At 52.7% G+C, this 27,335-nt stretch overlaps 6 protein-coding genes across 6 annotated transcripts; 3 read left to right on the forward strand and 3 right to left on the reverse strand.

Moving 5' to 3' along the window:
- Positions 1-49: 49 nt before the first annotated feature.
- BO83DRAFT_399580 (MFS transporter/fungal specific transcription factor domain-containing protein) lies at positions 50-4,072 on the forward strand (the record flags this gene model as incomplete). The annotated part of the gene is made up of 15 exons (XM_025533328.1): positions 50-77; positions 101-216; positions 273-291; positions 348-569; positions 641-659; positions 714-975; positions 1,087-1,290; positions 1,347-1,816; positions 1,871-1,954; positions 2,494-2,692; positions 2,769-3,078; positions 3,135-3,705; positions 3,762-3,766; positions 3,821-3,890; positions 3,946-4,072. 15 exons carry the CDS (start codon positions 50-52, stop codon positions 4,070-4,072), a joined length of 2,706 nt encoding a protein of 901 aa, XP_025387300.1.
- Positions 4,052-6,018, reverse strand: BO83DRAFT_438135 (MFS general substrate transporter; the record flags this gene model as incomplete). Its single annotated transcript, XM_025536069.1, has 6 exons — positions 4,052-4,702; positions 4,776-4,814; positions 5,251-5,332; positions 5,408-5,676; positions 5,747-5,785; positions 5,860-6,018. The coding sequence occupies 6 exons, from the start codon at positions 6,016-6,018 to the stop codon at positions 4,130-4,132; spliced, it is 1,161 nt and encodes a 386-aa protein (XP_025387301.1). The 3' UTR covers positions 4,052-4,129.
- Positions 6,019-6,270: 252 nt separating this feature from the next.
- BO83DRAFT_362690 (NAD(P)/FAD-dependent oxidoreductase) lies at positions 6,271-7,509 on the reverse strand. Its single transcript, XM_025529530.1, has 2 exons — positions 7,290-7,509; positions 6,271-7,223 (listed from the first exon to the last, which is right to left on the reverse strand). The coding sequence occupies exons 1-2, from the start codon at positions 7,446-7,448 to the stop codon at positions 6,378-6,380; spliced, it is 1,005 nt and encodes a 334-aa protein (XP_025387302.1). The 5' UTR covers positions 7,449-7,509; the 3' UTR covers positions 6,271-6,377.
- Positions 7,510-7,957: 448 nt separating this feature from the next.
- Positions 7,958-23,492, forward strand: BO83DRAFT_417906 (nonribosomal peptide synthase; the record flags this gene model as incomplete). The annotated part of the gene is made up of 6 exons (XM_025534791.1): positions 7,958-7,998; positions 8,131-8,365; positions 8,431-11,742; positions 11,803-17,992; positions 18,021-19,960; positions 20,023-23,492. 6 exons carry the CDS (start codon positions 7,958-7,960, stop codon positions 23,437-23,439), a joined length of 15,135 nt encoding a protein of 5,044 aa, XP_025387303.1. The 3' UTR covers positions 23,440-23,492.
- A 93-nt stretch (positions 23,493-23,585) lies between these two features.
- BO83DRAFT_362693 (class I SAM-dependent methyltransferase) lies at positions 23,586-24,604 on the reverse strand (the record flags this gene model as incomplete). Its single annotated transcript, XM_025529531.1, has 4 exons — positions 24,428-24,604; positions 24,350-24,370; positions 24,150-24,299; positions 23,586-24,098 (listed from the first exon to the last, which is right to left on the reverse strand). Exons 1-4 carry the CDS (start codon positions 24,593-24,595, stop codon positions 23,586-23,588), a joined length of 852 nt encoding a protein of 283 aa, XP_025387304.1. The 5' UTR covers positions 24,596-24,604.
- A 1,024-nt stretch (positions 24,605-25,628) lies between these two features.
- On the forward strand, positions 25,629-27,311 carry BO83DRAFT_362696 (MFS transporter). Its single transcript, XM_025529532.1, has 2 exons — positions 25,629-25,968; positions 26,026-27,311. Exons 1-2 carry the CDS (start codon positions 25,688-25,690, stop codon positions 27,215-27,217), a joined length of 1,473 nt encoding a protein of 490 aa, XP_025387305.1. The 5' UTR covers positions 25,629-25,687; the 3' UTR covers positions 27,218-27,311.
- The last annotated feature ends 24 nt before the right edge of the window (positions 27,312-27,335 follow it).

A 27,335-nucleotide genomic window follows, 5' to 3' on the forward strand; every position in this document is an offset into this window, starting at 1 on the left:
GAGACAATTGCTCCGGGTCCTTTAGACTTGTGCTGTTGGGAACTTCCCGATGTATCATTCAACCCTTGCCCAGACTGGTCAGCTGATGGCTCGGTCCTAGGAGGTCCATCCGAATCCGAGACAAGCCCTGCTACTCTTCCTCCGCCTTATGGTGAGCCATCAGCGACCAGTTTAAATTATGAACAAGGAGGTGACGGAACATTTTCTATCCATATGGTAAGGTTGCATTAGATCGTGGGACTAACGTTGCAGCCAAAGCTGATTTCTGACAGCTGCAAAAGGAGTTCCAAAGTACGGTGATCCCCGCAACTTTCGATTCCCACTGGCATACTAATCAAGTACATTAGCTCGCCAAGTAACTTCAGGCTTCGACATTCCGGCACTGTATTCCTTCCCACCCGTCCTCGATGGCGATCATTTACGCCGCGAAAAGGTGAAACGAGCCGCAGAGCTTCTTAACTGCCAAATCGTGGGCGATGAGAAGGCATCTTATCTATTGCCTGAGGGTCAAAAACCATCACTGGGACCGATTCTTGACAGTGAGCTTCGAATCAGTAGCTACATACAAGGTAAGGAGCATCTAGCATCCAACGATCTTGCATTTAGGTGGGAGTACAACCAGGGTACTGATGACGTACAGCATGTTTTGAAACACCCTGGTAGGTTGCCTACCACTTACGGGGAGCCCCGTGGACTTAGCTGATAGCCTGCAGTGTTGGTGTCAATATGTTCCTGACTATGGCAAGTGCTCAGGAGTGTGTGGATGCTGTGCTGAAGTCCGACTGCTCCGATCGAGCCACGGTGGTGGTGGCCTACGCCGTCCTGTCGTTGGGCTGCTATCTTGTAAGCATACATTCAGGTATCAAAGGTGCCGTAGAAGGCATGTCACGGGCCACTGGATATTTTCGACGAGCGTTGTCAGAATCAAACGATCTGACAATGGATAGCACGACTGTTCGGGCATTTCAGGCAAGTGTTCTGCCCCGATTTCCAGGTCGATACAGCTAACCTTTCCATCCAGGGGATTTTGATCATGGTGAGTCGGCTCACCGGTGAAGCCCATCCAAAAATATTAACCTGTGGCAGATCACCTTCGCAGACAAATCCGGTCATCGCACCAAATCCCGTCTCGTCACCCTCGGCGTCCAGTGTGTGCAGGATTTGGGACTTCATAGCTCTCGGCGCCTGCGACAGCTTTGCACCGAGGCCGACGAACGATTGCTTAAGAATGCCTTCTGGCATCTCTATGCCATTGAAAAAGCCGACGCGGTTAACAGAGGCCGATCTTCGGTGAGAGTCCTTCCTCACCCAAGAAGTAAAAGATAATCTAATATTGAACTCTCTAGATGATGTGCGACAAGCTCACCGACTATTCGCCCAGTGATGGATTCCAGAACCCTGATGAAGCACGCTTGACGCTTCAATGTTTATACGGACGTGTCTGCGACCGTGTGATAGATTCGCTCTATAGCCAAGCAGCCCTCCGAGCGCCAAGAGCTGAGATGTGTCGTCAAATAGAAGATGCATATTGCCTGGTTCAGTCATGGCTTGGTATCCTACAGACATATAACAATTCGCTCAATCCTTCTTCGGGGTGCCTCTCTTCCCTCCAGGAGCACATGGAGTCAGAAACGCATCTGAGCTCTTATTTTCTTACATTCTTGATTCACGGAAAATGGCTCCAACTCGCGCAGCAGGGACTGGCTACTGAGGAGAGAGAGGCCTATGAGCGAAGTGAGGTACGATGTCTCGCTGCTGCGCGATCGGTGTTGGAACAATGTAGCCAGCACACCCATGTCCAGATGCTGGCTAGTATGTAAGCCCACCCCAATAATCTCGTTGAGAAGCTGGTCGACTAACCTCGAGCTAGGAGGTTTCGCTCGCTTCCGAGAATCGCGGCATGCATTCTCGTTATTATAGGGCAATCGTGCGACCGATTGGATGAAGAGCGGATGTACCTGCACATGGCGTCTGGATTTTATAGTCGTCTTGCCATCTTCATGCCCGTCCAGTTAGGTTTGTTGTTGGAGTTGATGGATGTATCGGCGTAGCGATGAATGCGAGACGGGCGGCTATCATGTGCAACGCTAATGAAATGAACATCAAAGTCATTCATACACTCATAGTCCACAAGCAACTGAAATTTCGCTGTCGTAGTAAAATAAATGATAATCTAAAAAACGAAATAACTAAAACATTAATTTTAGACAGTAGTCCGTCGATCACTAATTCTTATCTTATCACCCCAAAGGTAAACCTCCAAGGTCCCTGATTCATTTGCTCAACCAGACCGCAAATCTTGGTCATTTCTGCACAATCAGTCCTCAACTTTGCCACAAGTTTTTCATAGTCCAGTCTCAAGAAAAGAATGTCTTCAAGCAGCACTTCGGGATGCGGGTATGTCATCAAAGATGTGACCGCAACACGGAGGATGTAAGACCTGCCGGTTCAGAAGCTTCTTTGAAATCCCACCCACTGATAACTTACAATCAGAGCCGATTTCCGAGTCCTCCCTCTTCTCACCATCGGCTTCGCAACCTACCAGATTGACCGCACAAATATTGCCAGTGCGCTGACGGGAGGTTTCGCATCGGATATTGGCATAAGCCAAGACATCATTAATCTAGGCAATCAACTTATGTTTTTGGGCGTAATTGTCCTCGAAATACCGTCCAATATGATTCTACAAAAGGTACTTTTTCTCTTACACTATCTCATGCATAGACCTTATCCTGTGAATTCAAATAAGCTCAGTGTACATGTACTAGGTCGGACCCCGCCGCTGGATCAGTGCCCAGGTCTGCATCTTCGGAGTCATTGCCGCATTGCAGATCTTTATTCGGAATAAGACGGGTTTCCTGCTTACTCGAGGCATCCTGGGTCTCGCGGAGGCCGGTTATATACCAGCTGCTATGTACACTCTTTCAACGTGGTATACGAAGGAGGGTTTAACGAAGCGCATTGCAGTTTTCTTTTTTGGAATGTTTGGGGGCGCTGCGGTGTCGCCGTTACTTGGTGCTGCCTTGCTCAAATTAGATGGGAAGGGAGGGTTGCATGGTTGGCAGTGGATATTCTTGCGTGAGTACTGGTTTTTCCCGCCATTAGCCGTTGTGGAACTTTACTGATATCAGTAGTGGAGGGAATATGGTCGGTCATTATGGCGATCGCTTTGTTCACACTACTGCCGGAGAGAGAGGGAAATGATAGTGAAACCTCTGATGAAGAGTCTGCCTGCAAATCTCAGTCATGGAATGGGACCACCTCTGAAACGATTCCTGTCAAGGTGGTATGGGATACACTCGCAAACTATACCAAATGGCCCCATTTTCTCGCCACAGCATGTGTCTTCGCTACCTGGAGCCCCCTCACTACGTATACTCCGACGATCATCATGTCACTCGGGTTCTCTCGCATCCAAGCAAACGCTCTCGCTGCAATAGGGAGCTTACTCACCCTACCCGTCATTGTCTTCTTCGCATCTCTGAGTGACTGGTCACGCAGACGGGGGATGAGTGTTATGCTTGCAATTGCTGTGTATCTCGTCGCACTCATTCTCTTGAGGGTTTTGCAGGCGCGCGTCGATAGATGGGGACAGTTTGGCTTCTGGACGACTGTTAATGGGCTGGCGGTCGGGTACCATCCTGTCCATAATGCTTGGATTCAGGTTAATTGCTCCAGTTCCGGGGAGAGAAGTGTTAGTGTGGCGTGAGTTTATAAATCCAGTTAGATATCTTGCCGTGATTACTAACCTGGCTGGGTAGGATGTGTACGTTCCCCCTGTTTTGAAGATTGGTATGTGGATGCTGAACATGATTTTTAGTCGTCATGTCTGCCACGGCTGGGCTCATGGCCGGGACGCAGATCTTCCGACATGATGATGGTTTGAATGGGTAAGTGTTCATCATGCAAGACAGGGAGCTACATGGTCTGATGCGACATTCACAGCTATCCGAGGGGCATACTGATCATGATAATTTTGGTCTTATCCGGCTTAATCTTGGTGGCTATTCAGACTGCGATTTATCGATCATTAAACCGTTCAAGCAAGAGTGGGATGGTCCAGGAGACTTGATGGATCGTCCTTGACGAAATTGCTTCTATCTTGTATCTAAATACACAAGAGCAGCATCTACACGATCTCATTCCCTCCGCATTCGACATTGTCCTGCTCTTCTCTATTCTTCACCCTTGTCTTCACCGACTTCCACTCCGGCACAAACGTTGCCAAAACCGCCACTGCCGCCAACGCAACCGAGATATAAAACGTCCTCACCACCGCTGCATTATACGCTTCTAACGCCTCTCCCAGATACTCGGCGGGTACTCGGTTCCTAACCTCCGTCGCTCCCGCAGCGGCCACACTGGTCGCATCTACACCCGGAATATTCCTAGCGGTTAAGCTCTTCACCAGCTCATGCTGAAAGATATTCTGCGCCACGATCAGGAAAACAGCACCTCCAAGCGTCTGATATAATATCATCAGAGCCGTAACAACAGGCACGTCTTTAGCGTGTAGTGAAGCCTGCATAGCGAGGACAGTTTGCTGCGCCCCCATGCCAATTCCAGCACCCATGATGACTTGGTAGCCAGCCCATTTTACGGTCCTAGTTTTCGCAGTAAAGGTAGTCATCAGGGCGGTGCTGATGAGCACCAGGATACAGCCCATGATCATAGTGGGAGTGTAGTATCCCATGGAAGGAGACTAAGGCACCGCTGAGAACGGAGAGCACAATCAGCGATACGAGCATGGGAAGGTTCATAATCCCCGAGCGTACGGAGGAGGCACCTTTGATGACTTGGAACCATATCGGGAGCTGTTTGGGAGCAGACGTTTGTTAGCGGTGGGAAGCACGATGTCGCTCTTCAAGAGCGAATAGGACGAGGGCTTACATAGTAAACGAGAATATAAAATGCAGCTCCAAGCATGGCGCTATATAGACCGCAGCTCCAGACAGTTCGATTCCCCGCTACCCTTGGTGGGATCATTGCCATTTCTTCCTTTCTGGCCTGCACAATGCAGAAGGCCACCAATGTGACCCCAAAGATCACGAACAGGGCAATAATGCGACCGTTGCTCCAGGATCATTTTGCCCCACCCCATTCGATGGCAAATAGGAGACAAATAATGCAGGCACAGAAGAGTACTGTGCCTTCAATATCGAGCTGGTCTAATCGCTGTATTAGTTGGCTACATTTCGTTGCATCGGAGACGAAAGTAGGAGAAGGCGCATGGAATAAAAAAAGACTGACTACGGCACCGGCTGCGCCAAGAGGGAGATTAATGTAGAAGCACCATCGCCAGGAGACCTTGTCTGTGAAAGCCCCGCCCGTCCTATAAGCGATTACTCGTGAGAATTGAACTCTATACTTCTCGGAGAGATAAATTAAGAAAAGGTATAGATCTGACAATGGCCCAGCCACCGCTGCAGCGCCCTTCAGCCCCCCAAGAATTCCCAAAGCCGTTGCCTGAAGCCGCAAAGACATGCTCGCAGCAGTGAGCAAGATAGTCCCTGAAAGAAGCCCTGCAGCGCCTATTCCCGTGATAGCCCGTCCAAGTATCAAGCCAACCGAGGTGGGAGTTGCCGCCGACACGACGGATCCGATTTCGAAGATTACCAAATTTGTCATGTAAAACCATTTAATGGAGTACATGGTACATACCCGACTGTGGAGGATCTGCGTGGCGCACATTGTCAGTAGGTAGACCGAGCTGTACCATCCTATATTGTCGAGAGAGTGAGAGGACCTTGATGACGGGGAGAGCAGGTGCAAGTATCGTGTTGTCCTGTCAGAGCATCAACACATTAGCTTTGCCTTTGTGTAATTGATGCCTTTGAAGCATAAAAATTACAATAGTACCAGCGCAACTGCAAACATCACCAGATACAGCGCCAACAGTATCGCAATCTGGCGCCATTGTGTCGGTGCGTTCGTGTCGGTAGGGGTTTCGTGCGCGATTTTTTCGGAGTCACTAGGCCGGTCCTCAACGACGGAGGAATCTGCTGTAGAGTCTAACATAATCTGGGAAAATGGGGCCGGGCTGGAGATGCGCAGCGGCCTCCTTCCAAATGATCATATACGATGGGGTGATCGAGCGTCTGTGGTCAGTGGAGCGAATTTCCGGCCGGACTCGGATCTGCAGCTCGGTTCGCAGATGGAAATAAACAGACGCATTATCACCAACCGGACCGGAATGGGTGTTCCACATACGACACGAGCTGAGCCCAGGTAACAGAATAAGTCACAATTTGCTTCACGTTATGCTCAATTGTTCCAATAATGCATGCTACTCCGTACATAAGCACTTCGCAAATTTCCTAATCACCACACATCCTGCACCACCGCAATGCTACTACTCTACATTACCCCTGACTACTCTACTGCTGTCCCTGGGAATGCTCGACCGTCAACTGCACTGCAACTGCCGAAGCCACAAAAGTGGCATTGCTCGCAGCATTGGGAACGTCCTTCGCTACGGAGGCATGATCACCAGCCACAAAAACCCCTGGCACCGTGGTCTCCATCGTGACATCCTTCTGCTTGTAAATCCCATTTCCATCCAGCTCCAGCCCCAGCTGGCTGCTCCAGTCATTTGTAACGACTGTATCCGGCATATGCGTGAGAAAACCCACATCCATATAGCTGCTAGGAGATTCCCCTCTGTCTGGTTGTCCCAGCCAGACCCGCAGGGTATCTCGCGAACCCTCATCAGCCGAAGCAATTCGTTCTAACGAAAGAATTGGGCGAGATTCAATAATGAACCCTTGCGCTTCCGCACCGGCTTCTTTCACGGCGACCGTAGTATCTTCATTGCCGTTGGTGAATAAGGTTACTTTTTCGGCGAAGCGACGAACCATCTGTCCGAGAATCAGACCCACAGAGGGATTCGCCTGTAGTTGTGAACTCTCTGCTACCAGTAGACCTGCATTTGCTGCGCCACGCTCCTCAAACCCATGGCAGAAGAGGCAGTGGAATATGAGCCGGCCCCAGTTCTCGGCGTACCCGTCAATGGGGGGCATGGTGTCGCGTACTCCCGTAGCGAGAACAAGCTTTGAACCCAGGTATGAAATTCCATCTTCATCGGTGACCTCGAAGCCGGTCCCTATACCGTCGTGGGGTAGTTTGCGCGCTTGGATAATCTTCTTGTCGATGATGGTATTGGTAGTGTATCTATGCAGGAGGGTGTCGTAGATGGCAGCGCGGAAACGGGCAGGTTCCACATGCTAACGGCAACGCAGGAGTAATTAGCATAATTAATACTGGGTAGACAAGAAAGGGAAGTGTCCTACATCAAATCCGAGGACATTATGCATATGGGATGTCTGGCGGTTGCGGTACTCCTGGCTGTCGAAGAGGAGTACCGAATGTAACTTGCGGGATAGCGCCAGGGCCGTGGCGAGGCCGGCGGGACCGCCGCCGATGATGAGCACGTCGGCTGTGATGGCCATGGTTATTTCCCACTTGTAGCTTCGTTTGTTCTTGATTGCTGCGGAATAAATTAGCGTAAGCTCTTCAAGGCCTTGAAGGGTGCGAAAAGAAGAGGGGATTGCAGAGTCCGTTAAGTAGGGCTTCAGCTCGGTTTGGGATCTCAGACCGCGGATTACCGTCACGTTACAGTACCCCTCTACTGTTTTCCGGTGCGATTCCGATGCAAGTTCTCTTTCGGCTCTGCAACAATGGACTTTACTTATTTTATCAGAGTATGCTCTGCTGCAGCTCAGCCGCAAATCCGGTGTTATTCTGTTTGCTTACCATGGTTGGTTTTGCGTTAGTGGCACGGACACCGGCAGCTGGAAACCGGTTACCAACGTGATGGAGGAATATATATAGTGTGAACATGTACTACTACAGTACGATGGTGACGATAAACATATCAAGTTTCAGTCACCAGTGACTTCATCTTTATCTTGATAGTATTCGGTGACATCTTCCAGTGCAATAGTTCTACCTGCACAACATGAGTCGGTTCTCCTGCATCTTTCCTACCCTGACGGATGGGTATGTCCCGAATCCAGATCACACTCGTGCCGCGGGTCGGCGCACATACAGAATCGATCTGAGCGGATGAAAGGCCCCAGGCAGTGAGACAGAATCACTTATTCTGGCAGCTTGGGGCCTGGTTCTATCCAGCTACTTGGGCACCGATCAAGTGGCCTTTTACGTTGTGCCTACGACTGGTCCGGATACGACAGCATTGGCCGAGTTGAAGGTCGAGGGAGACATGTCTCGCCAGTCCCTCAATTACGCTGCCAATCACTTGTTGCACCCAGGTCTTGTGGGTGCCGGCCAGGTTTCCGGAGAGACTGCAAATACCATCGTCACCTTTGCGGACGATATTGAGTCCCTATTTGTGACACAGACCGAGGTACGCGTGTCACCACCCGTAGTACAGTGGACTGGCTGGGCTCTTGAACACTGACGGACATCTAGGAGTCCTTCCTATCATTGCATGTTTATCGTGATGAGCAAGGACACATTTCACTATCACTTACCTACTACCTATCTCTGCTGACCGACGCGCAGGCAACAAATGTGGGTACTGCCTTGGTCCAGGCGCTGGCCGAGGTAGGGACATGCGACAACGACAGGCTAATCAAGGACCTCAACCTTATGAGTCCGGCACACCTAGAGCACATCTGGCGGTTTAATGCCGATGTCCCCGGTATATGGGAAGAGTGTTTCCATGATGTGATTGAGCGTCACGCCGCAAACCGCCCACACTCCCTGGCGGTCGATGCCTGGGACACGAAGCTCACCTACACCGATCTCGTAAGGGAGGCACGCCTGCTCGCAGCGTACCTCCAGCAGCGCGGCGTAGGTCCAGGATCTGTGGTCCCCATTTCCTTTGAACGGTCGGGCGCAGCTCTGGTTGCTATGCTGGCTGTGTCCAAGGCCGGCGGAGCCTTTGTCAGTGTGCCCCCGAATCTCCCTGCTGGACGACTCGACGCCATCCTGGAAGTCATTGAAGCACCGTTTGTGGTAACTTGGACCAAGTACGAATCATTCTGGGCTGAACGTCTGCCTACGCTCCCTATCGACAATTATCCCAAGCCGGCTGCAGACGCGACGGTGGAAGCCCTCGGAAAGCCAGAGGACCTTTTCTACGTGATTTTCACTAGCGGCTCGACAGGCCGACCGAAAGGTTGCATGCTATCCCATACGAACTGGTTAAATGGTGCTCTCCGTAGCGCCCCTAATTGGAAATATGGCCCCGAGAGCCGTGTCCTGCAAATGCTCAGCCACACTTTCGACATGAGTCTGTTGGAGATCTGCACGAGTCTAGGATCCGGCTCTTGCGTGTGTGTGCCACGCGCAGAGGAAATTGAAACCAGCATATCCGACGCCATCAACAGGTGGCAGGTTAACCATGTTATCATGACACCTTCACTTGCCCGCGCCCTGAGACCGGACGACGTGCCCGGGTTAAAGACAATGTGCCTGGGCGGTGAAGCCTTCCCCAAGGAGATAGTCACCATGTGGTCTGAGCGGATTAATCTCTGGCAGTTCTATGGCCCCAGCGAGTGTTCCATTAATTCGTCGTCGCGGCCGATTACACGGCCCGATGCGGATCCATTGAATATTGGTCCTCCCAACTCGGCTGCTTGCTGGGTAGTAGACGTACACGATTACAATAAACTGGTTCCTGTTGGCGCTATTGGAGAGCTACTTGTTTCTGGGCCCATTGTCGGCATGGGATACCTGAAAAATCCTGTCAAGACAGCCGAGGCCTTCCTTGATGAAGTTGGATTTGTGGCGAAGGATGATCCCCAGTTTGGTGGACTCCGATTCTACCGAACAGGTGATCTCGTGCGTTGGAACTCTGACGGTACTATCACCTTCTGCGGCCGTGCTGATACGCAAGTCAAGCTCAATGGCCAGAGACTCGAACTGGCGGAGGTGGAATATCAACTGGGGCTGGAGGCTGGCGTTCAGTATGCCATTGCCATGGCACCTCAGGCGGGCCTGTGCAAGAACAACCTCATTGCTATTCTCACCGTCAAGGGTACCAGCACTGGCAACCAGGATACGGCCGCGGACGAGATTCCACTGCTGGATCGCCGCGATCCGGTCGTCCAGGAGACAGTGAAAAAGTTGCGTTCGCAACTTCAGCACGCTTTACCGCGGTACATGGTACCGACCATCTGGGCATTCGTTGGCCGCATGCCCATGTCAGCCTCTGGAAAGATTGATCGCGTACAACTGCGGGATTGGGTACAGAAGATGAGCCAGGAGACTTTCGACGCAATAACTGGCCGCAGCTTGGAAGCCGAAGATCATGTTCTCGGCCTCAGTCGGCTAGAGCGGGATATTCAGCTCGCCTGGGCTGAGGCGCTGGGTTTATCCGCCGCCGAAGTAGGACTGCAGCAGCCATTTGTTGCGCTGGGCGGGGATTCCATCAAGGCCCTAGATGCCGTAGCCAGATGTCGAGCTCGTCAAATCAAGATTAGCATGGTGCATATCTTGTCTTGCGAAGGCGTCCGAGAGGCTGCCTCTTTGGCAGAAGTGCAGATAACCCCTCCTCAGCAGGTGGCGGAGATGGCAGTGGATTACTCGAACCTCTGGACCCGGTTATCATACGACTACGATCTTGACAAGCTAGGTGTAACGCAAGTTGAAGAGGTAGAGGATGTTTTCCCCTGCACCACCATGCAAGAGGGCATGTTCCTCGGCCAGATTCGTCGGCCTGGAGCTTACCACATGCGCTTCTTCCACCGCGTGCAGCTGAAAGGTGGTTGCCTGCCTACCGTCGAACGCATCCAGCAGGCCTGGGCATCCCTTGTCGAGAGACATCCTTCACTACGCACAGTTTTCGTGGATGACCTGTCCCCAGAAGCCATATACCATTCGATCGTGTTGCGGTCGGTTCCAATGGAGCTTAGAATGCGTGAGGTGCCGCGCGACCTCAGCGCTGAAGCCGCCCTCGCCATGTTCACGGAGGAGCTTGTGCCATTTCCTGCCAATGCCCCCTTACACCGCATGCTTTTGCTTACCTGCCGGGGAAGGGTACTGTATTTTATGTTGGAAATCTCTCACGTCATCATGGACGGCTATGCGCTGTCGGTTTTCCGACGCGAGTTCATCCGCGCTTGCTCCTCCAGTACCCCCCTACCGCGAGGCCCAGACTACCGCATGTTTGTCAACTACAATCGCACACGGCAAACCGACGACAGTGCGAGGTATTGGACTAACTACTTAGCTGACTGTGTACCGTGTCACATCCCTACTCATGCAGTGAGTGCACCGAGTGATGACCCCCCTGAATGGCCTCGGACGCTGCAGCGGCGCGACTTCGGCTTTGACAACAGTGCGGCGTTCCTGCAGCGATGCAAAGAGCGCCAGGTTACACTCGCTTGTGCGATCCGCGCTGCATGGGCGCTGGTGCTGCGCGCCTATACCCAATCAGAGGATGTTTGCTTCGGCTACGTCTCGTCCGGACGCAACGTGCCGGTGCCCGAGGTCGAGACCATCTTTGGTCTGTGTCTCAGTATGCAGGTCTGTCGAGCAAGACTAAGCGAGGCTTCCACGATTGCTAGTCTCGCTAGGAAGATCCAGGAGGATTATGTCGCTAGTTTGCCGTTCCAGCACTACCCGTTGGCTGAGGCACAACGCGGGCTGAAGCAAGCACACGGACAGGGGCTATTCAACACGGCGATCTCCATGGAATGGGTGCCTCCGAGTGTAGAGGATGAGGATGCCTTGCTGGATTTGGAGGAAATTCGTGAACAAGATGACCCGACTGAGGTGAGTTCGAAATCCAGCCTCCTGGCCGTACCCCTACTGATGACATGTAACTCGGCATAGTACGACATCGCCATCAGTGTGGATGTCCATGAAGGCCACATAAAACTGGGCTTCCTCTATTGGCCTAATTTGACGGACTTCGATATCGCCCATCTAGCCGAGGCCCTGCGGGGTGCCATGAACCGCTTTGCCTTCCAGCCCGACGAGGCTCTCAACACTCTCAGTCTACTGCAGGCTAGTGATGTGTGCTCCGCCCTGGCTGGCGGACCTACGCTGCTGCCTCTCGAAGCCGTCCGCGGCAATGTGGTGTCAATGATCGACCGCTGGGTGACGCGCCAGCCGGAAGGCGCTGCCATCGATGGATGGGATGGATCCCTGAGCTACAAGGGACTGCATGAGCAGTCTTCCTGGGTAGCTCGCAATCTTCTCCACCAAGGCGTACAACTCGGAGACCGCGTTCTGGTGTGTGCAGACCGGTCGAGTCGTACCGTAGCCACCGTTCTAGGCATCGTGCGGGCCGGATGCGTGCTGGTGCTCTCGAACCCAACGGACCCAGAGAAGCGCCTCCAATGGCTGGCAAATAAGTGCAATGCTGCCCTGATCGTCGCCGATCCTACATACGAAGAACGTTTTGCGACTGCTGGTGCCCGTGTACTATCAACGACCTCTGTCTGTGCCCCAGCAGCCTGGGACTACGAGTTCCCATCTCTAGACGAACATGACCTCGTCAGCATTCTCTTCACTTCCGGAAGCACTGGCACCCCGAAAGGCATTTTGATGGAGCATGGCGCACTCGCGACCAGTGTGCTCCTTGGTCATGGCCGTACATTACGCTTCTCGCGCCACACCCGCATGCTGCACTTTGCCTCGTTGACCTTCGACGCTGCCTTGGCGGAGATGTTCACTACCTTGGCACATGGCGGGTGTATCTGCGTGCCTTATGAGGAAGATCGTCTTTCTGACGTGCCTGGTTGTATCTCCCGCTTTGCGGTCAACACGGCTATGCTGACCCCCTCGGTCGGGAGGCTGTTGGACCCCGGGGCTCTGCCAACATTGAAGACCCTGATAATGGTCGGCGAACCGATGTCCCGGTTGGATGTGGAGCGGTTCGCTCCGGTGCTTGACCTGTACAACGGTGCAGGGCCTACAGAAACATCCATCATGGTTACAATCGCCGGGCCGATGAAACCTACTGATGAGCCAGTAAATCTGGGCTATGCTGTCGCTGGGGTCAGGTTGTGGGTGACTGAGGCCGAGAACCCTAATCGACTGGCTCCGTTGGGAGCAGTCGGCGAGTTGATCGTCGAAGGCCGCTTGGTCACTCGCGGATATCTGGATGACCCAGCACGGACGCAGAAAGCCTTCCTTCCGAGTTTGCCATGGCTTCCATCACAACATGCCTTGTACCGAACAGGTGATTTGGTGCGGTATGCTGACGATGGTAGTCTACGGTATATGGGACGGAAGGACACGCAGGTCAAGTTGCGCGGACAACGCATTGAGTTGCAAGAGGTCGAGTATCATCTGCGAAAGAGCTTGCAGCAAGCACAGATTGTGGTGGAGATGGTCGTTCCGGCGGGGAAGATGCGTGCTCAGGCTAGCCTGGTCGCTTTTGTCAGTGGGCTGACTGCGGCAGATGTTGAGTCATCGTCTGCATGTAACTTGGAAGGAACGATACCTATCTCGCAAATTGTCTTACCCAAGAGTGCGTTTCAAGCGCTTGAGGAAGTCCTGCCCCGCCATATGATACCGTCGGTGTATTATGCCCTTGACACTATTCCGCTGTCGGTCAACGGCAAGGTAGATCGGCGGCGACTGCGTGAGATGGGTACCTTGCTGCTAGCATCTAGTGCCGCCCATAAGAACATCATTGAAGGAATGAGCAAGTCCGTCAAATGGACGCCAGCATCGGAGCTGGAGCGGACACTGTTGGAGTTGTGGGCTGCGACACCGGGACTCGAGGCTGATACAATCCACGGCGATGACAGCTTCCTTGAATTAGGCGGTGACTCTGTCTCTGCCATGAAGTTGGTAGCCACAGCTCGGGATAAATACAAGCTGTCTTTGAGCGTTCCCCAGATGTTCAGATACCCGACTATTTGTCAGTTAGCCGCCGAAGTTGGGGGACCCGCTGGGCAGTCAGCAAGCTCAGCTTCATCCACAACGGAGGAAGGGTTTACATTCAGCACGCCAGACGACTCTTCCACTAATGACGGAGTCGACGACGACTTCTTACAGCTGGCCGCTGCCCAGCTGGCCCAATTAGCCCAAGATAAGGGCAAGAAGGTGGATATTGCTGCTCTTCTGAAGCAGCTGCAGGGCGGTTCCTCTTCCAATAAGACTCTGTCCGTGTCTTTCTCTTCTTCATCATCTTCGTCATCTAAAAGGAAGAAGAAGGCGGCCCTGGCCGAAGCAGCAGCTCCTATCCCTGTGCAATTTTCCTTGTTGGATGGTGGCGCTGATGTTCTGGATAAGGTCCGTGCACAGGCTGTAGAGCATTGCAAGATCCCACACGAGGATATTGAAGATATTTATCCCGCCACAGCTTTGCAAGAGGGGATGATGGCACTCACGGCCCGCACACCTGGGGTTTATACCACAACTTTGACCTGCGATCTTTCCGAGCAGGTCAATCTCGCACGGCTGCACTACGCCTGGGGTAAAGCTGCTGAGGCGCATCCGATCCTCCGGACCCGGATTATCCTGACCGACAACAACATGGCAGTGCAGGTTGTGCAGCGTGCGAAAGGGCTTCCATGGGACACATATTCCTTGCGAGAGGGCGACGTTCTCCCGGACCTAACGTCGAACATGACCTCTGGATCTCCCCTTCTGCGCCTGGCTGTAGTACACCGGCAAAGTCAACCTCGGATGTTCCTGGTGGCCATTCATCATGCTCTCTACGATGGATGGTCGATGCCACTCCTCAAGCAGGCAGTTGAGGATGCCTACCATGGTCGGGACTTGCGGCCACAGCTCTTCACCCTGTTCATCAAACACCTCATTGCGGGCAAACCGGCGGCACAGGACTTTTGGACCACGCATCTGGACAGCTTCGCAGGAGGCGTGTTCCCTAATTTGCCCAGCGTCGACCACCAAGTTCAGCCGAAGGAACGCCGAGCTCGCTCACTGACTCTGCCAACAGCGACCCCCAGATCCCAGTATAGCATGGCGACAAAGATTCAAGCAGCTTGGGCCCTGACTGTGTCGCGATATGCAGAGGCTAATGACATTGTCTTTGGTACTGTTAGTACCGGACGTTCGGCGCCTGTGCCAGCCATTGATCGTATGGTCGGTCCCACCATTACGACTGTACCTGTTCGCATCTCGCTCGGTGACCAAACAGAGCGAGTCATCTCAATACTGCAGAGGGTACAAGAGAATAGCTGGAACATAATGGATCATGAACACCTGGGCCTACAGCATATCCGCCGTCTCGGTGAATCTGCTGCTGCCGCTTGTAGCTTCCAGACGCTGCTAGTAATTCAGCCGCGTGAACAGACTGACACCAAGTATCGTTATACGTTGCTTTCAGGATTGCAGGATGTGGCCGAATTCGAGGGCGTGGATACGTATCCGCTAATGTTGGTCTGCGAGCCTGACGGTGCCAGACTGCATTTGACTGCCGTATTTGATCCAGCCGTTCTGGACGGAGCCACGTTGGACCGAATGCTCGCTCATTGGGAGCTCGTTCTAACCCAGCTGTGGAATGAGTCTGATATGGCAGTAATTGAACTGGATACTGTATCGTGCACTGACAAGGAGACACTGATGCGATGGAATACTGGACAAACAATCCCTAACGCGTGTGCCCATGACGCTGTGTATGAGTGGAGTGTCCACACCCCCCATGCACCCGCTGTCTGTGCTTGGGACGGGGAATGGACCTACGAGGAAGTAGAGAGGTGCTCATCCCTCATAGCTGGTCATATTCTCGCCCATGGTGTATCCTGCGGAGACTCTGTCGCTCTTTACCATGAAAAGTCACGGTGGGGCGCGGCCGGAATTCTCGCGGTGTTCAAAGCCGGCGCCATTCTGATTGCTCTTGACCCGACTCATCCCACAGACAGAATCAAGGATATCCTGGATCAAGCACGACCACGTCTCATCCTGACCTCCCAGTTCCTCCTCGATGAGGCAAGGAATCTTGAGACATCGGTCCTGAGCGTACAGTTCGCAGCGTCACAACCGTTGCCCGAAGGATGCTCCCCTCTGCCAAAAATAAACTCCACCCAGGCTGCATATATCCCCTTTACCTCGGGATCAACAGGTCGACCAAAGGGGATTCCCCTTGATCATCGTGGTCTGGCGGCTTCAACTGCATCAATAGCTCGTTCCTGCCTACTCAGCCCAGCATCTCGGGTCCTTCATTTTGCCAGCTTCGCCTTCGACGCCAGCATGATGGAACACCTGATAGCATGGCACGCTGGTGGCTGTCTATGTATCCCCGATGAAACTGCAAGGCAGACGGACCTGGCCAAGTGTATCCGGGATTTCAACGTTACTTGGGCTTTTCTCACACCTTCCTGCCTAAGACTAATTACCCCCGACGACGTTCCGTCCCTCCAAGCCCTGGGACTAGGTGGGGAGTCTATGACGTCCGAAGATATCATCATCTGGGGCCCGAGACTCCGTCAGATCATCCAGCTATATGGTCCTGCAGAATGTTGCTTTGTGGCTGCATTAAATGAAGTGACAAAACCATCTGAGAATCGTTTGATCGGGAGACCCAACGCCTGTCGATGCTGGGTAGTTGACCCACGGAGCCCAGATCGCCTAGCGCCCATAGGCGCTGTCGGGGAATTGATAATTGAGGGGATTACTGTCGGTCGGGGTTATATTAACAGTCCTGACCGAACCACTCGGGCATTCATACGGCCTCCTAATTGGCTTCAAACACTGTATCCTGACGACCATGAGCCAAAGCGGCTCTATCGAACCGGTGACCTCGTGCGTTATGCTGGTGTGGACGGCAAGCTGGCCTTCATCGGGCGAAGAGACAGTCAACTCAAGCTTCACGGACAACGTATTGAGTTGGCGGACGTCGAAGCTCACCTCCGTCCTCTAATACATGGGACGCAAAAGATGGTTGTCGAGATGGTTCACAGTGCAGACAACCAGAATCCCATTTTGGCTGCCTTTCTGGAAGAAATGTCAACGTCACAAAATTCCGCAGAGCGAGAGGTTGGACTATTGCACCCAAGTCAATCCCAATGTGCCCTAGACGTTATGGCCATTCATAGCGCGTTATCTCGAACGGTTCCACATTACATGATTCCCAGCATGTATCTACATATTTCGCGTCTGCCTCTAAGTGCATCTGGAAAGCTGAACCGCCGCCATCTGCGCGAGATGGTAGCAGAGCTTCCACGCCAAAGGCTCAACGAGTACGCTGCTGGATCAAGCCTCAGCGTTCCTGACCGACCAAAAACATCCCAAGAGCAGGAGATGCAGGCTATCTGGGCCCGAGTATTGTCACTTGACCCGAACACAATTGGAGTCAACGAGGACTTTTTCCGCATCGGCGGTGACTCAATTTCCGGGATGCAAGTCGCCACAAAATGCAATGCGGCTGGCATCCATATCACTAGTGCGGATATCTTCCGATACCGTACCATCGAGCAACTGATATGCCATCTTAATTTTATCAGAATCACTGACTGCGCGTCAGTCTTGCTACCTGCAGAGCCGGTGGACGAATGGGTTGCTCTAGCCCCTATCCAGCAACTGTTCTTCGAAGTTGCCCCAGAGGGGCCGAATCACTTTAACCAGAGCCTGCTCCTTCGCACTAGTCGCCGGGTCAGTGTAGGGGAACTCGCCGGAGGCTTGGACATTCTCGTTGGAAGGCATTCTATGCTACGCGCGAGATTCTGCCGCAAGGATTCCGGCCAGTGGTTCCAGCAGGTAAGGTCACTGGATTCTGAGCCTGCTAGTGCCTTTTACCGGTTGGCTGCGCACAACCAGATCACTCGTGAGTCGCTACCAACACTTTTTACAGCGGCTCAGATGGCATTGTCTATTGAGGATGGGCCGCTCTTGACTGTGGATCTGGTAGAGCTCGAGGACGGTAATCAGCTCGTCTACCTGGCGGCCCATCATCTCATTATTGATTTTGTCTCGTGGCGCATTTTGCACGGGGATCTGGAGGAATATTTCCAGACAGGCTCTCTGAGTTCCGCTACAGGGTCGGTTCCTTTCTTAACCTGGACTCAATTACAGGCCGAATACAGCGCCGAACACCTCCCCCCCCGTGCGTGCTTTACCTGACTGCCAGGAAGTAAACGATGACTTTGATGTCATGAGGTACTGGGGAATTTCTTCCGAGTCGAACACGTTCGGGCAAACCTCAATATCCAGATTTACCTTGGACCGCACTGTGACTGACATCCTCTTCGGAAGCGCCAACAATGTGATAGATACTCGACCGGTTGAGATTTTGCAGGCCGCCCTCTGGTACTCTTGTAATCAAGCCCTCACTGACCATCCGGGTCCAAGCATTTATGTTGAAAGCCATGGGAGAGAGCCTTGGACGAATTCCATCAACGTCTCGGGAACGGTTGGTTGGTTTACGACCATGTCTCCTTTAGTATCCACTCCATGGGATCACCTATCACGGAAATCAATGCGGGACTTCGTCGATGTACTCAGCTATATCAAGGACCAGCGCCGACGCATTCCGGCAAACGGATGGGCATACTTCACTTCTCGCTACCTGAACGACGAAGGCAGGGTTGCATATGGGCGGACAAAGCCGGTTGTGGAAGTTCTGTTTAACTACATGGGCCAGTACCAGGAGATGAAGCGTGACGACGCCATGCTACAGCTGGCTGGCGATGATATCCAGTCCGGCACTGGTGCTTCAGACATTGCCGACAACGTGCCACGCTTTTCGTTGATCGACGTTACCGCGTTCACTGCGAACGGGTGCCTAACCTTCGAGTTCACATTCCCGCAATTGATGCAGCAGGATGCTCGACTGGAACAGTGTATTAAGGAGTGTGAACGTACTCTCGTCGCCGCGGCTAGTTCACTGCCAGCGGAAGGACCCCGCAAGACGTTGACTGACTTTCCCCTTATGTCTGCGCTCACCTACGACCAACTGAGCCAGTGCCTCAATTATACGTTGCCTTCGATGGGTCTACGTGCCCAAGACGTCTGGAATATCTACCCTTGCTGCCCCGTGCAACAGGGCATGTTGCTGGCCCAGCTGCGCGATCGGCAGGCATATCAGCAACGATTCAGGTTCCAGGTTATGTCTCGCGGGCCAACAGACCAACTTCCATTGGAAAAGGTGAAAGATGCTTGGACGGAAGTGATCAATCGACATGAAATCCTCCGTACTCTCCTTCGCCCAGTTTCAGATCACAGCCACTTTGACCAGGTAGTCATGGTCCCTGGTAGCCTTCAGCACCTGGTTCGAATTAATGCGATGAATGACAATCCCACAGAGGGCCTACCTCACACGATCAACATCACCAGCGACTCGACTGGCACCACTATCTGCGAGTGGAATGTCAGTCATGCATTAGTCGATGCTATGTCGATAGCTGTCATTCAACGGGAGGTCAATCAAGTGTTCGAAGGTGCGCTGGGACAGCATCGAGATGTACCGCAATACGTGGATTACATTCAATGGCTTTCTCTGCAAGACAACACCGAAGCGCAGGCATATTGGCAAAATTATCTCAATGGGGTGGAACCATGTCTCTTTCCAAAGCTGACGTCTTCGCCAGATAAGGTCGATTCGGAGGGTACTATCTCTGCCATTCGTGCCACCTGGTCCCGCGATGCTCGGATGGACGAGCTGTGCCTTAGGCACGCTATCACATTGACAAATCTATTCCACATTGTCTGGGCCATCGTGCTCGGCGCTTATGTGGGCACTGATGAAGTTTGTTTCGGCTATACAGCCCTTGGCCGAGATGTGCCTGTCAACCGGGTTGAGACGATGGTCGGCCCTTTAGTCAATGTTCTTGCCACGACCGTCCGACATCAAGAGGACGAGACAATCTTGAATGCACTCCTCGTCCATCAAGCCCACCTCACTAATAGCCTCCAACATCAACATTATGCGTTGGCAGACGTGTATGCGTCTTTGGGACTGGTCGGATCTCAGCTGTTCAACACTATCGTATCGTTGCAAGATACATCTCACTTCGATGCTCCAGACGAGCAAAGAGCCCGGCTCGAAATGCTACCTGCAAATGATGTCTCAGAGGTTTGTCCCCAAACTTGGTCTACGAAGCCCCCTATATCCTCTGATGTTAACATTTAATACAGTATGATGTGGCCCTCAATATCGGTGTTGACAAATCCTCTATTCAGCTGGTCTGCAGCTACCAAAGCGTATCTCTGTCCGCGGAGCAGGCCGACGCACTACTGCGAACGGCCTTTCATGTACTGGGTGAAATCCTGAGGGACCCCACCCAACGATTTTGTGAGCTCGAGGTGATCAGCCCTAAGTGTAAAGAGCAACTTGTGAGATGGAACGCTGGCATGCTTGCCCCGACCGATGAATACATCCATGAGAAGATACAAGGCCAGTGCCGTATCCACAATTCCCGACAAGCCGTTTGTGCCTGGGACGGCATGTTTACCTACGCCGAAGTCGACGATTTGTCTTCACGCCTGGCAGCACGGCTCATTAGAATTGGGGTTACCTTCGAGGACATCATCCCAATCTACTCACCCAAATCCCGATGGACGGTCATCGCCATTCTAGGGGTTCTAAAAGCTGGGGCTGCCTTCACGCTTCTGGAAACATCACATCCAATGGCTCGACTGCATGTGATATGCGACCAGATCAAGGCTCCTATGATTATCGCACCAGCATCGCATGCCGTTCCAGCGGCCAATTTGATTCCTATTTTAGTCGTGCTCGACAACATCACGTCCTTGACCCAGGAAAAATCAGACCTCTTACCGGCTGTCGGTATACCACCAGCTGGAGAAGCTCTCGCCTATCTTATCTTCACATCAGGTTCCACGGGAAACCCCAAGGGGGTAATGGTCACCCATCAAAATTTGTGCAGTAATGCGTCAATCATCACAACGTCTGTCAACATGACTTCCGACAGCCGGGTGCTACAGTTTGCATCACATGCATTTGATGGGTGTATCTTGGAGTTACTGGGTGCGCTGATCGCAGGTTCCTGTCTGATCATCCCGTCCGAGTCGGAGAACAAGGAAGACCTGGCTGGTTGTATCGAGCGCATGGACGTCACCTGGGCACTTCTGACCCCTTCCGTCGCAAGGATCTTGGAGCCAGAGACTCTTCCCAGACTCCGTAATTTAGTCCTGGGTGGCGAGCCGATAGCTGCTTCGGATTTAGATATGTGGCGGGGACACGTCCAGGTGGTGTGTGCCTATGGCCCAACCGAAACCACCATTATCGCTAGTACGACATCACCCTCCACGTTTCCCACGGATGGTAAGGATATTGGCTTGCCAAACGGAAGCTCCATTTGGGTTGTCTCCAGGCAGAACTATCAAAAGCTGGCGCCTCTTGGAGCCACAGGCGAGCTTTTGATTGAAGGACCCAATGTAAGCCTGGGTTATCTTGGTGATCCAGAGAAAACCAAAGAAGCCTTCCCGGATTCTCCACGCTGGCTGTCACAGCTCCGGAAATCGCCTCCCAGGGTCTACCGAACCGGTGACTTGGTTCGCTTCGATACAACTACGGGCACCATTCGCTTCGTGGGACGCAAAGATAACCAGATCAAGTTCCATGGGCAGCGCATCGAGCTCGGTGAGATTGAACATCATGCTCAGTTGGCTTTTCCGAGTGCCAGCATGGTCATCGTCGATTTGATTACCCCTGAACAACCTCAACAGCCATATATCGTTGCATTCGTACATCAATCAGACGCAACGAATGAAACGACTGACACAACCGACAGCCTCCTGCTTCCTCCCTCCGAAGCCTTCCGAGCAGACGCTCTGGCAGCGCAGAACAAGATGCACGAACGACTCCCGCACTACATGGTCCCAGCAGTGTTCCTCCCTTTGCATCGGCTTCCTCTATCAGTCACTGGCAAAGCCGATCGGAAACATCTCCGACAATGTGCACTTGCTCTGTCCAGCCCTGAGCTTAATACATACCGCGCCACGGCCTCGACGAAGCATACGCCTTCCACCGCAGAGGAGCGGAAAATGCAGGAATTGGTTGCAACTGTTCTGGGAAGGGACCCTACTGAAATCGGCATGGATGACAGCTTTTTCTATCTGGGGGGTGACTCCGTGCAAGCAATGCGGCTGGTTGCTGAGGGTCGTCAGCAGGGGCTTGCCCTGTCCCTTCGAGCGATTTTTGACTCTCCCCGTCTACGTGACCTTGCCGACCAGGCCAGAAGTCCAAACGCAGATAATCAGCGAGTGTCGACCGCTTCATCAGCCGGTCCACGTGATGATTGCGACCAAATAGACAGAATAGTTGCAACTAACTCCCTCAACAAGGCTGACGTAGCTGATGTCCTTCCCACAACCTCCTTCCAGCGCCACTGGCTAGAAGCACAACTGAAGAGCTACATTGTCGTCGACATATCAGGCCCGGTCGACCCGGCCCGTCTTCTTAGGGCCATGCATCGTGTGGTGGAGGCTCACCCAATTCTCCGAGTCTCATTTGTGCCTTATGAAACCACTACCCTGCAAGTTATCCTCCGCACGGCAGTGGCCATAACCAATGCCGACCTGTCCACCACCACCGTGGAAGAATTTTGCCGCCGAGATGTAGATGCCCAGATGGCTCCAGGAGTGCCGTACTTGCGCGTCATTCTAGCAACCCAAGACAAAGCCGACCATAAACTAATCATGCGACTTTCTCACGCCCAATACGATGCCGTCTCACTTTCCCTCCTCATGAATGATCTGAGTCATGCATACGCAAACGAGATTCATCCCTTACCTTCAACCCACTTCCCCCGATTCAACGACTACATTACCTACCAGCAAGCTCAGAGAGCCGATCCCACAGCGACCACATTTTGGCGTCATCTCCTCCAAGATGTCTCGCTCACCTACCTTAACCTCCAGCCAGCTGAGTCCTCGGCCAGCAATGGAACTCCGATTATACTTTCCCGCGACATCAACATCGCTGCTTTCCCCTCACTTCCCAGCGATATTACCATAGCCACAACGATCAAAGCAGCCTGGTCCCTGGTCCTAGCCCAGAAGACCGATTTTCTTGCCGTGATATTCGGCCAGGTCGTTCACGGTCGGGCTATTGCCCTTCCTGGGGTTGAGGGAATTGTCGGTCCCTGTGCCAATGTCACGCCCGTTGTCGCACGCCTGGGTCTTCAGACTACGGGAATGGAATTAATGCAAACATTGCAAGACCAACATCGCTCTGCTATGCCGTACGAGACGGTGGATCTTGATGACGCGCTGGCGTATGCCAAGGACTCCCAGGCCGGGCGTAAAGGGTTACAAACAATCGTGCAGCATCAGAATAACGTGATGGTTGATGATGTGGAGTTGTCGCTCGGAGAGGTGAAGTGTGGGGTAGATGCCAGGGCAGTAGATCATCTGCCGAAAGAGGTATGGGTCTATTCGTCTGTTGATGAGAATAGACCGGGTATGTTGGAGGTGAAGATCATGTCATCGACGTTGGTGATGGGTGAGGAGGTTGCGAAGGAGTTGATGGGTTTGCTTGTAGAGAAGATAGTGGGGTTGTTGAGGCATCCGGAGATTGTCTGTGTTTGATTGAGCTTTGTTGGGGAGTCGGAGTAGAATTTGGACGCAAGTATATAGATTGTTGAATGAACATGAAGTGAAGATCACGTATGGACTCCACTTTGACCAACATCATCAACAACCCCAAACCACTCACTCAATACGTAAATCTAAACCTAAACTCTCTTCACAACAAACTGCATCTTAAAAGTCGTCTCCCCATTATGCGCCACCTTCGTTATCCCCTTCCATTCCTCGCCCGTAACATCAACCTTCCACTCTGTCCCCGTCTCCCTCCCCACCTGCTCCCACAACCACCTCCACGAATCCAGATTATGTCTCCAAATCTTCGACTCCAATTCATTCGCCCACACCTCCCGTGAATTATAATCACCTACATGGCGACCAACCACCATAGAACCGGCCTTAGGCTTTAGCAGCTTAATGACCTGCTTAGCCAGTTTGACCTGGGTATCCCAGTCAAAGAGGTGGAAGAATGAGGCCGCGTTGATCATGTCTACCTTCCCGCTAAGGCGGTTGAATAGTTCACTGCTGCTGTCGAAGATGTCGCCGGTGATGAATTGGCATGCTAGGGTGTCACGGTCCGCGAAGAGTTCGTATCCTAATTCGATGAACTGGGGATGCAGGTCTGAGCCGTAGATTTGAAATTGTGGTGCTCCTTGGTGGACCTGCTTAGATCAGTAGGTGTCCTAGGAATTTGTGGGCTACGGGGGGAGTACAAGGTGTCTGATGTCCTGGCCCATGGCGCATCCCAGATCCAGGTAAACATCCGAGGTGTCCTTCAAGCGGGAGAGGATCTCAGGATACGCGGAGGAATTGCAGATGGTGATATCAAGGAACCGGAAGGATCCAATGCACGGATAGGGAAACTTATCTGATCAGTAATGATAGTGACTAGTATGGGGGTGTGTAGACTTACGACTGCGAAGGCGCGATCTCTCTTTTATATAAAGTCGTATTTAGTATACATTTGACCAGATTAAGGGTATACACTTACCACTTCTTTGACATGATCAATGATCTTCTCCTCCGGGATCTTGCTGTATTCGGCCAAGATGGTGCGCGCGGGCTCCTTGACTTCAGCCAATTCGGGCTCATACCAGCTAAACTGGCGGTTGACACCATCCTGCGCAGGACTTGAGGTACTTGTGGATGGTTCGCTCATGGCTATTTTCTGCAAATTGGACAGGGAAAGAAGTGAGATCTACGTTCGGGGTTTCACTCGAGGTTTCGGGCAAGGAGATGAAGACAACAAAAAGACTGTGGCGGAACCCAACCGCGTGGTGCGGGGCCGCCGCCGTCGGACATCCGATGCCTTCGGAGTTAAATCAATGTAGTGTTACAGGCTAATGGAGGGACTAACATTGTGATTATAGATGTTCTATGAGTCCATATAATGCCGTCCGCAGACCTATCAAACCAGATCGGACATTATTCCACAGAAAGGTAAGCGACGAGAACAGCGCCGCACAGCCGACGGGGGAGAAACAAGCTTTCGCCAACCCTTCAGACCCTGGTGTGCAAGGCACTGACCCACTGCTGTCGAACGGCGTCGTCCAGAATGTTCTTCCACATACAAATGGCATGGCATAAAGAGATTTGCTTTAGACGTCTGCTCCACTACCTGCATCTAGAGACGGATCAGCCTTTTCTACTGCGACCGTGCGTTCTGCGCTACTTTAACCAAGAATGCACCCTTAGCTCGACTTAGCCGAGATGGCTCAGACGTCGCGATGCCTACCACTCAGGCACTATGATCCTTCGTGGCTTCTTGATATCACCAGTAATGCTCAGGCTGTTTTTCGGCATTTTAACTTGACCACCGGCATATGTTATCTCCAGCCCTGTACTGAATCCTGAGAATGCGGGCATCCCCGCTTATCGGAGTAGCGGCCGGCGGAGCTTTCCGCTTAGCCGAGCAGAGCTGAATACTGCCCTGAAATCGACCTACTTTTGTTCAGACAAACAATTGTATTAATGGCTATAACAAGACTTGTACCATATTCTTCCATTCACCACATCTATAGACATCTTTCAAAGCATACACCGCATCAATCACCCACTTGTTTCCCCCGCGGAGCCCTCCGAAAGCCAGCAAAAATCGGGGTTATCAAAGGATCTGCATAAGCACCATCTGCACGCCATTCCGAATTCAGCGAGGGCCTCGGGGCCGGCAAAAATCCATCTAAACCATAAATGTCTCCGACCTCGCCTGGACGATCTTTTTTATTTTTCGCACACCACTCTCCATGCAACAATGGTCCGCATATGGCCCAAATCCGCCCATGACCAGCCATCGGACCTGGAAAAAGCGCCTCCCTCGCGCGACCCCGAATACCAGGTGAAATGGGACCCGGATGATCCCTTAAACCCGCAGAATTGGCCAGTGCGCTACAAATGGTGGGTGACGGCGCAACTGGGTATGCTCGCCCTGGCCGGCAGTCTGGGCTCCAGCATCACCACCCCTGCCGATGACACCATCGCCGAGTATATTGGCGTGAGCAGCGAAGTCGCTGTTCTCGATGTCTCCCTGTACATGTGAGTGTCCCCGTAGCAATACTCCCAACCAGTCAATCAGCCACTAATCAATCCCAGTCTCGGCTTCGTCCTCGGCCCCATCATCTGGGCCCCCGTCTCCGAAGTCTGGGGTCGGCGTATCAGCATGCTTCCCGCCATCTTCTGCCTGGCGATCTTCGACATTGGCACTGCGAACAGTCGCAATGCCCCGGCCATCTTCCTCACGCGCTTTTTTGCCGGGTTCTTTGGCTCTGCACCCATCAGCAACGTCACCGCCGCGTTGGGCGACATGTGGAGCAAAGAAACGCGCGGCACAGCAGTGAGCATCTATGCGATCGCTGTAAACGGCGGTCCAGACCTGGGCCCCATAATCGGCGCAGCCATCATGGCCAATTCGAATCTCAGCTGGCGCTGGACCGCATACATCCACGCGATCTGGGTCTTCGCGACCTTCCTCATGGCCTTCTTCTTCCTCCCGGAACTCTACCCGCTTGTGCTGCTGAAACGCAAAGCGCAAAGCCTCCGCAAATCAACCAACGACAGCCGATATTGGCATCCCCATGAACACCTGCACCTGTCTGTCCAATCCATCGTCACGAAGCAACTCGCTCGCCCGCTCCGCATGCTCTGCACTGAACCTATCGTTACTTGCATCGCTTTCTACGCGGCGTTTGTCTACGCCGTCATGTACCTCACACTTGAAGTCTTCCCTATCGCATTTGAAGAACTCCGCGGCTGGTCTCCCATCGTCGGTGCTCTCCCCTTCCTCGCCCTCCTCATCGGTGTTATCCTCTCCACCGGAATAAACATCTACAACCAGTTCCGCTATAACCGCGTCTCTGCAGCCGCGAACGGTGCACCCGTCCCAGAGGCCCGCTTACCTCCCATGATGTTCGGAGGTGTTGTCCTCGTCCTTGGGTTATTCTGGTTCGCCTGGACGGCTACGCCCGCTTACCACTGGATCTTGCCATGCCTGGCAGCATTCTGCATCGGAGCAGGGTTTAATTGCATTTTCCAGCAATGCTTGAATTTCCTCATCGACGTGTATCGCGTATATGCGGCTAGTTCAACTGCCGCCGTTACCTTCTTGAGAAGTATCATGGCGGCGGGGTTGCCGTTAGCGGCGAAGCCGATGATCAGGGCCCTCGGTATTGGACCCGCGATATCGATTATCGGCGCTGTGGCGGCGGTGTTGTTGCCCGTGCCGTTTTTGTTTGTCAGGTATGGGCCGGCTTTGAGGAGGGCGTCGAAGATGATTGATGGGCAGTGATTCAGCGTCTTTTGGGTGTTGGTTACGGTTTGATCATATCATATTTGCATCAGCGAAGCGTATAGAATATTCTTAAACATGCCCTAAGATAAATAAAATGCATTGCAGAAATTATGCA

Source organism: Aspergillus eucalypticola (assembly GCF_003184535.1).
Source record: "Aspergillus eucalypticola CBS 122712 chromosome Unknown BO83scaffold_15, whole genome shotgun sequence".
NCBI classification, from domain to species: Eukaryota; Fungi; Ascomycota; class Eurotiomycetes; order Eurotiales; family Aspergillaceae; genus Aspergillus; species Aspergillus eucalypticola.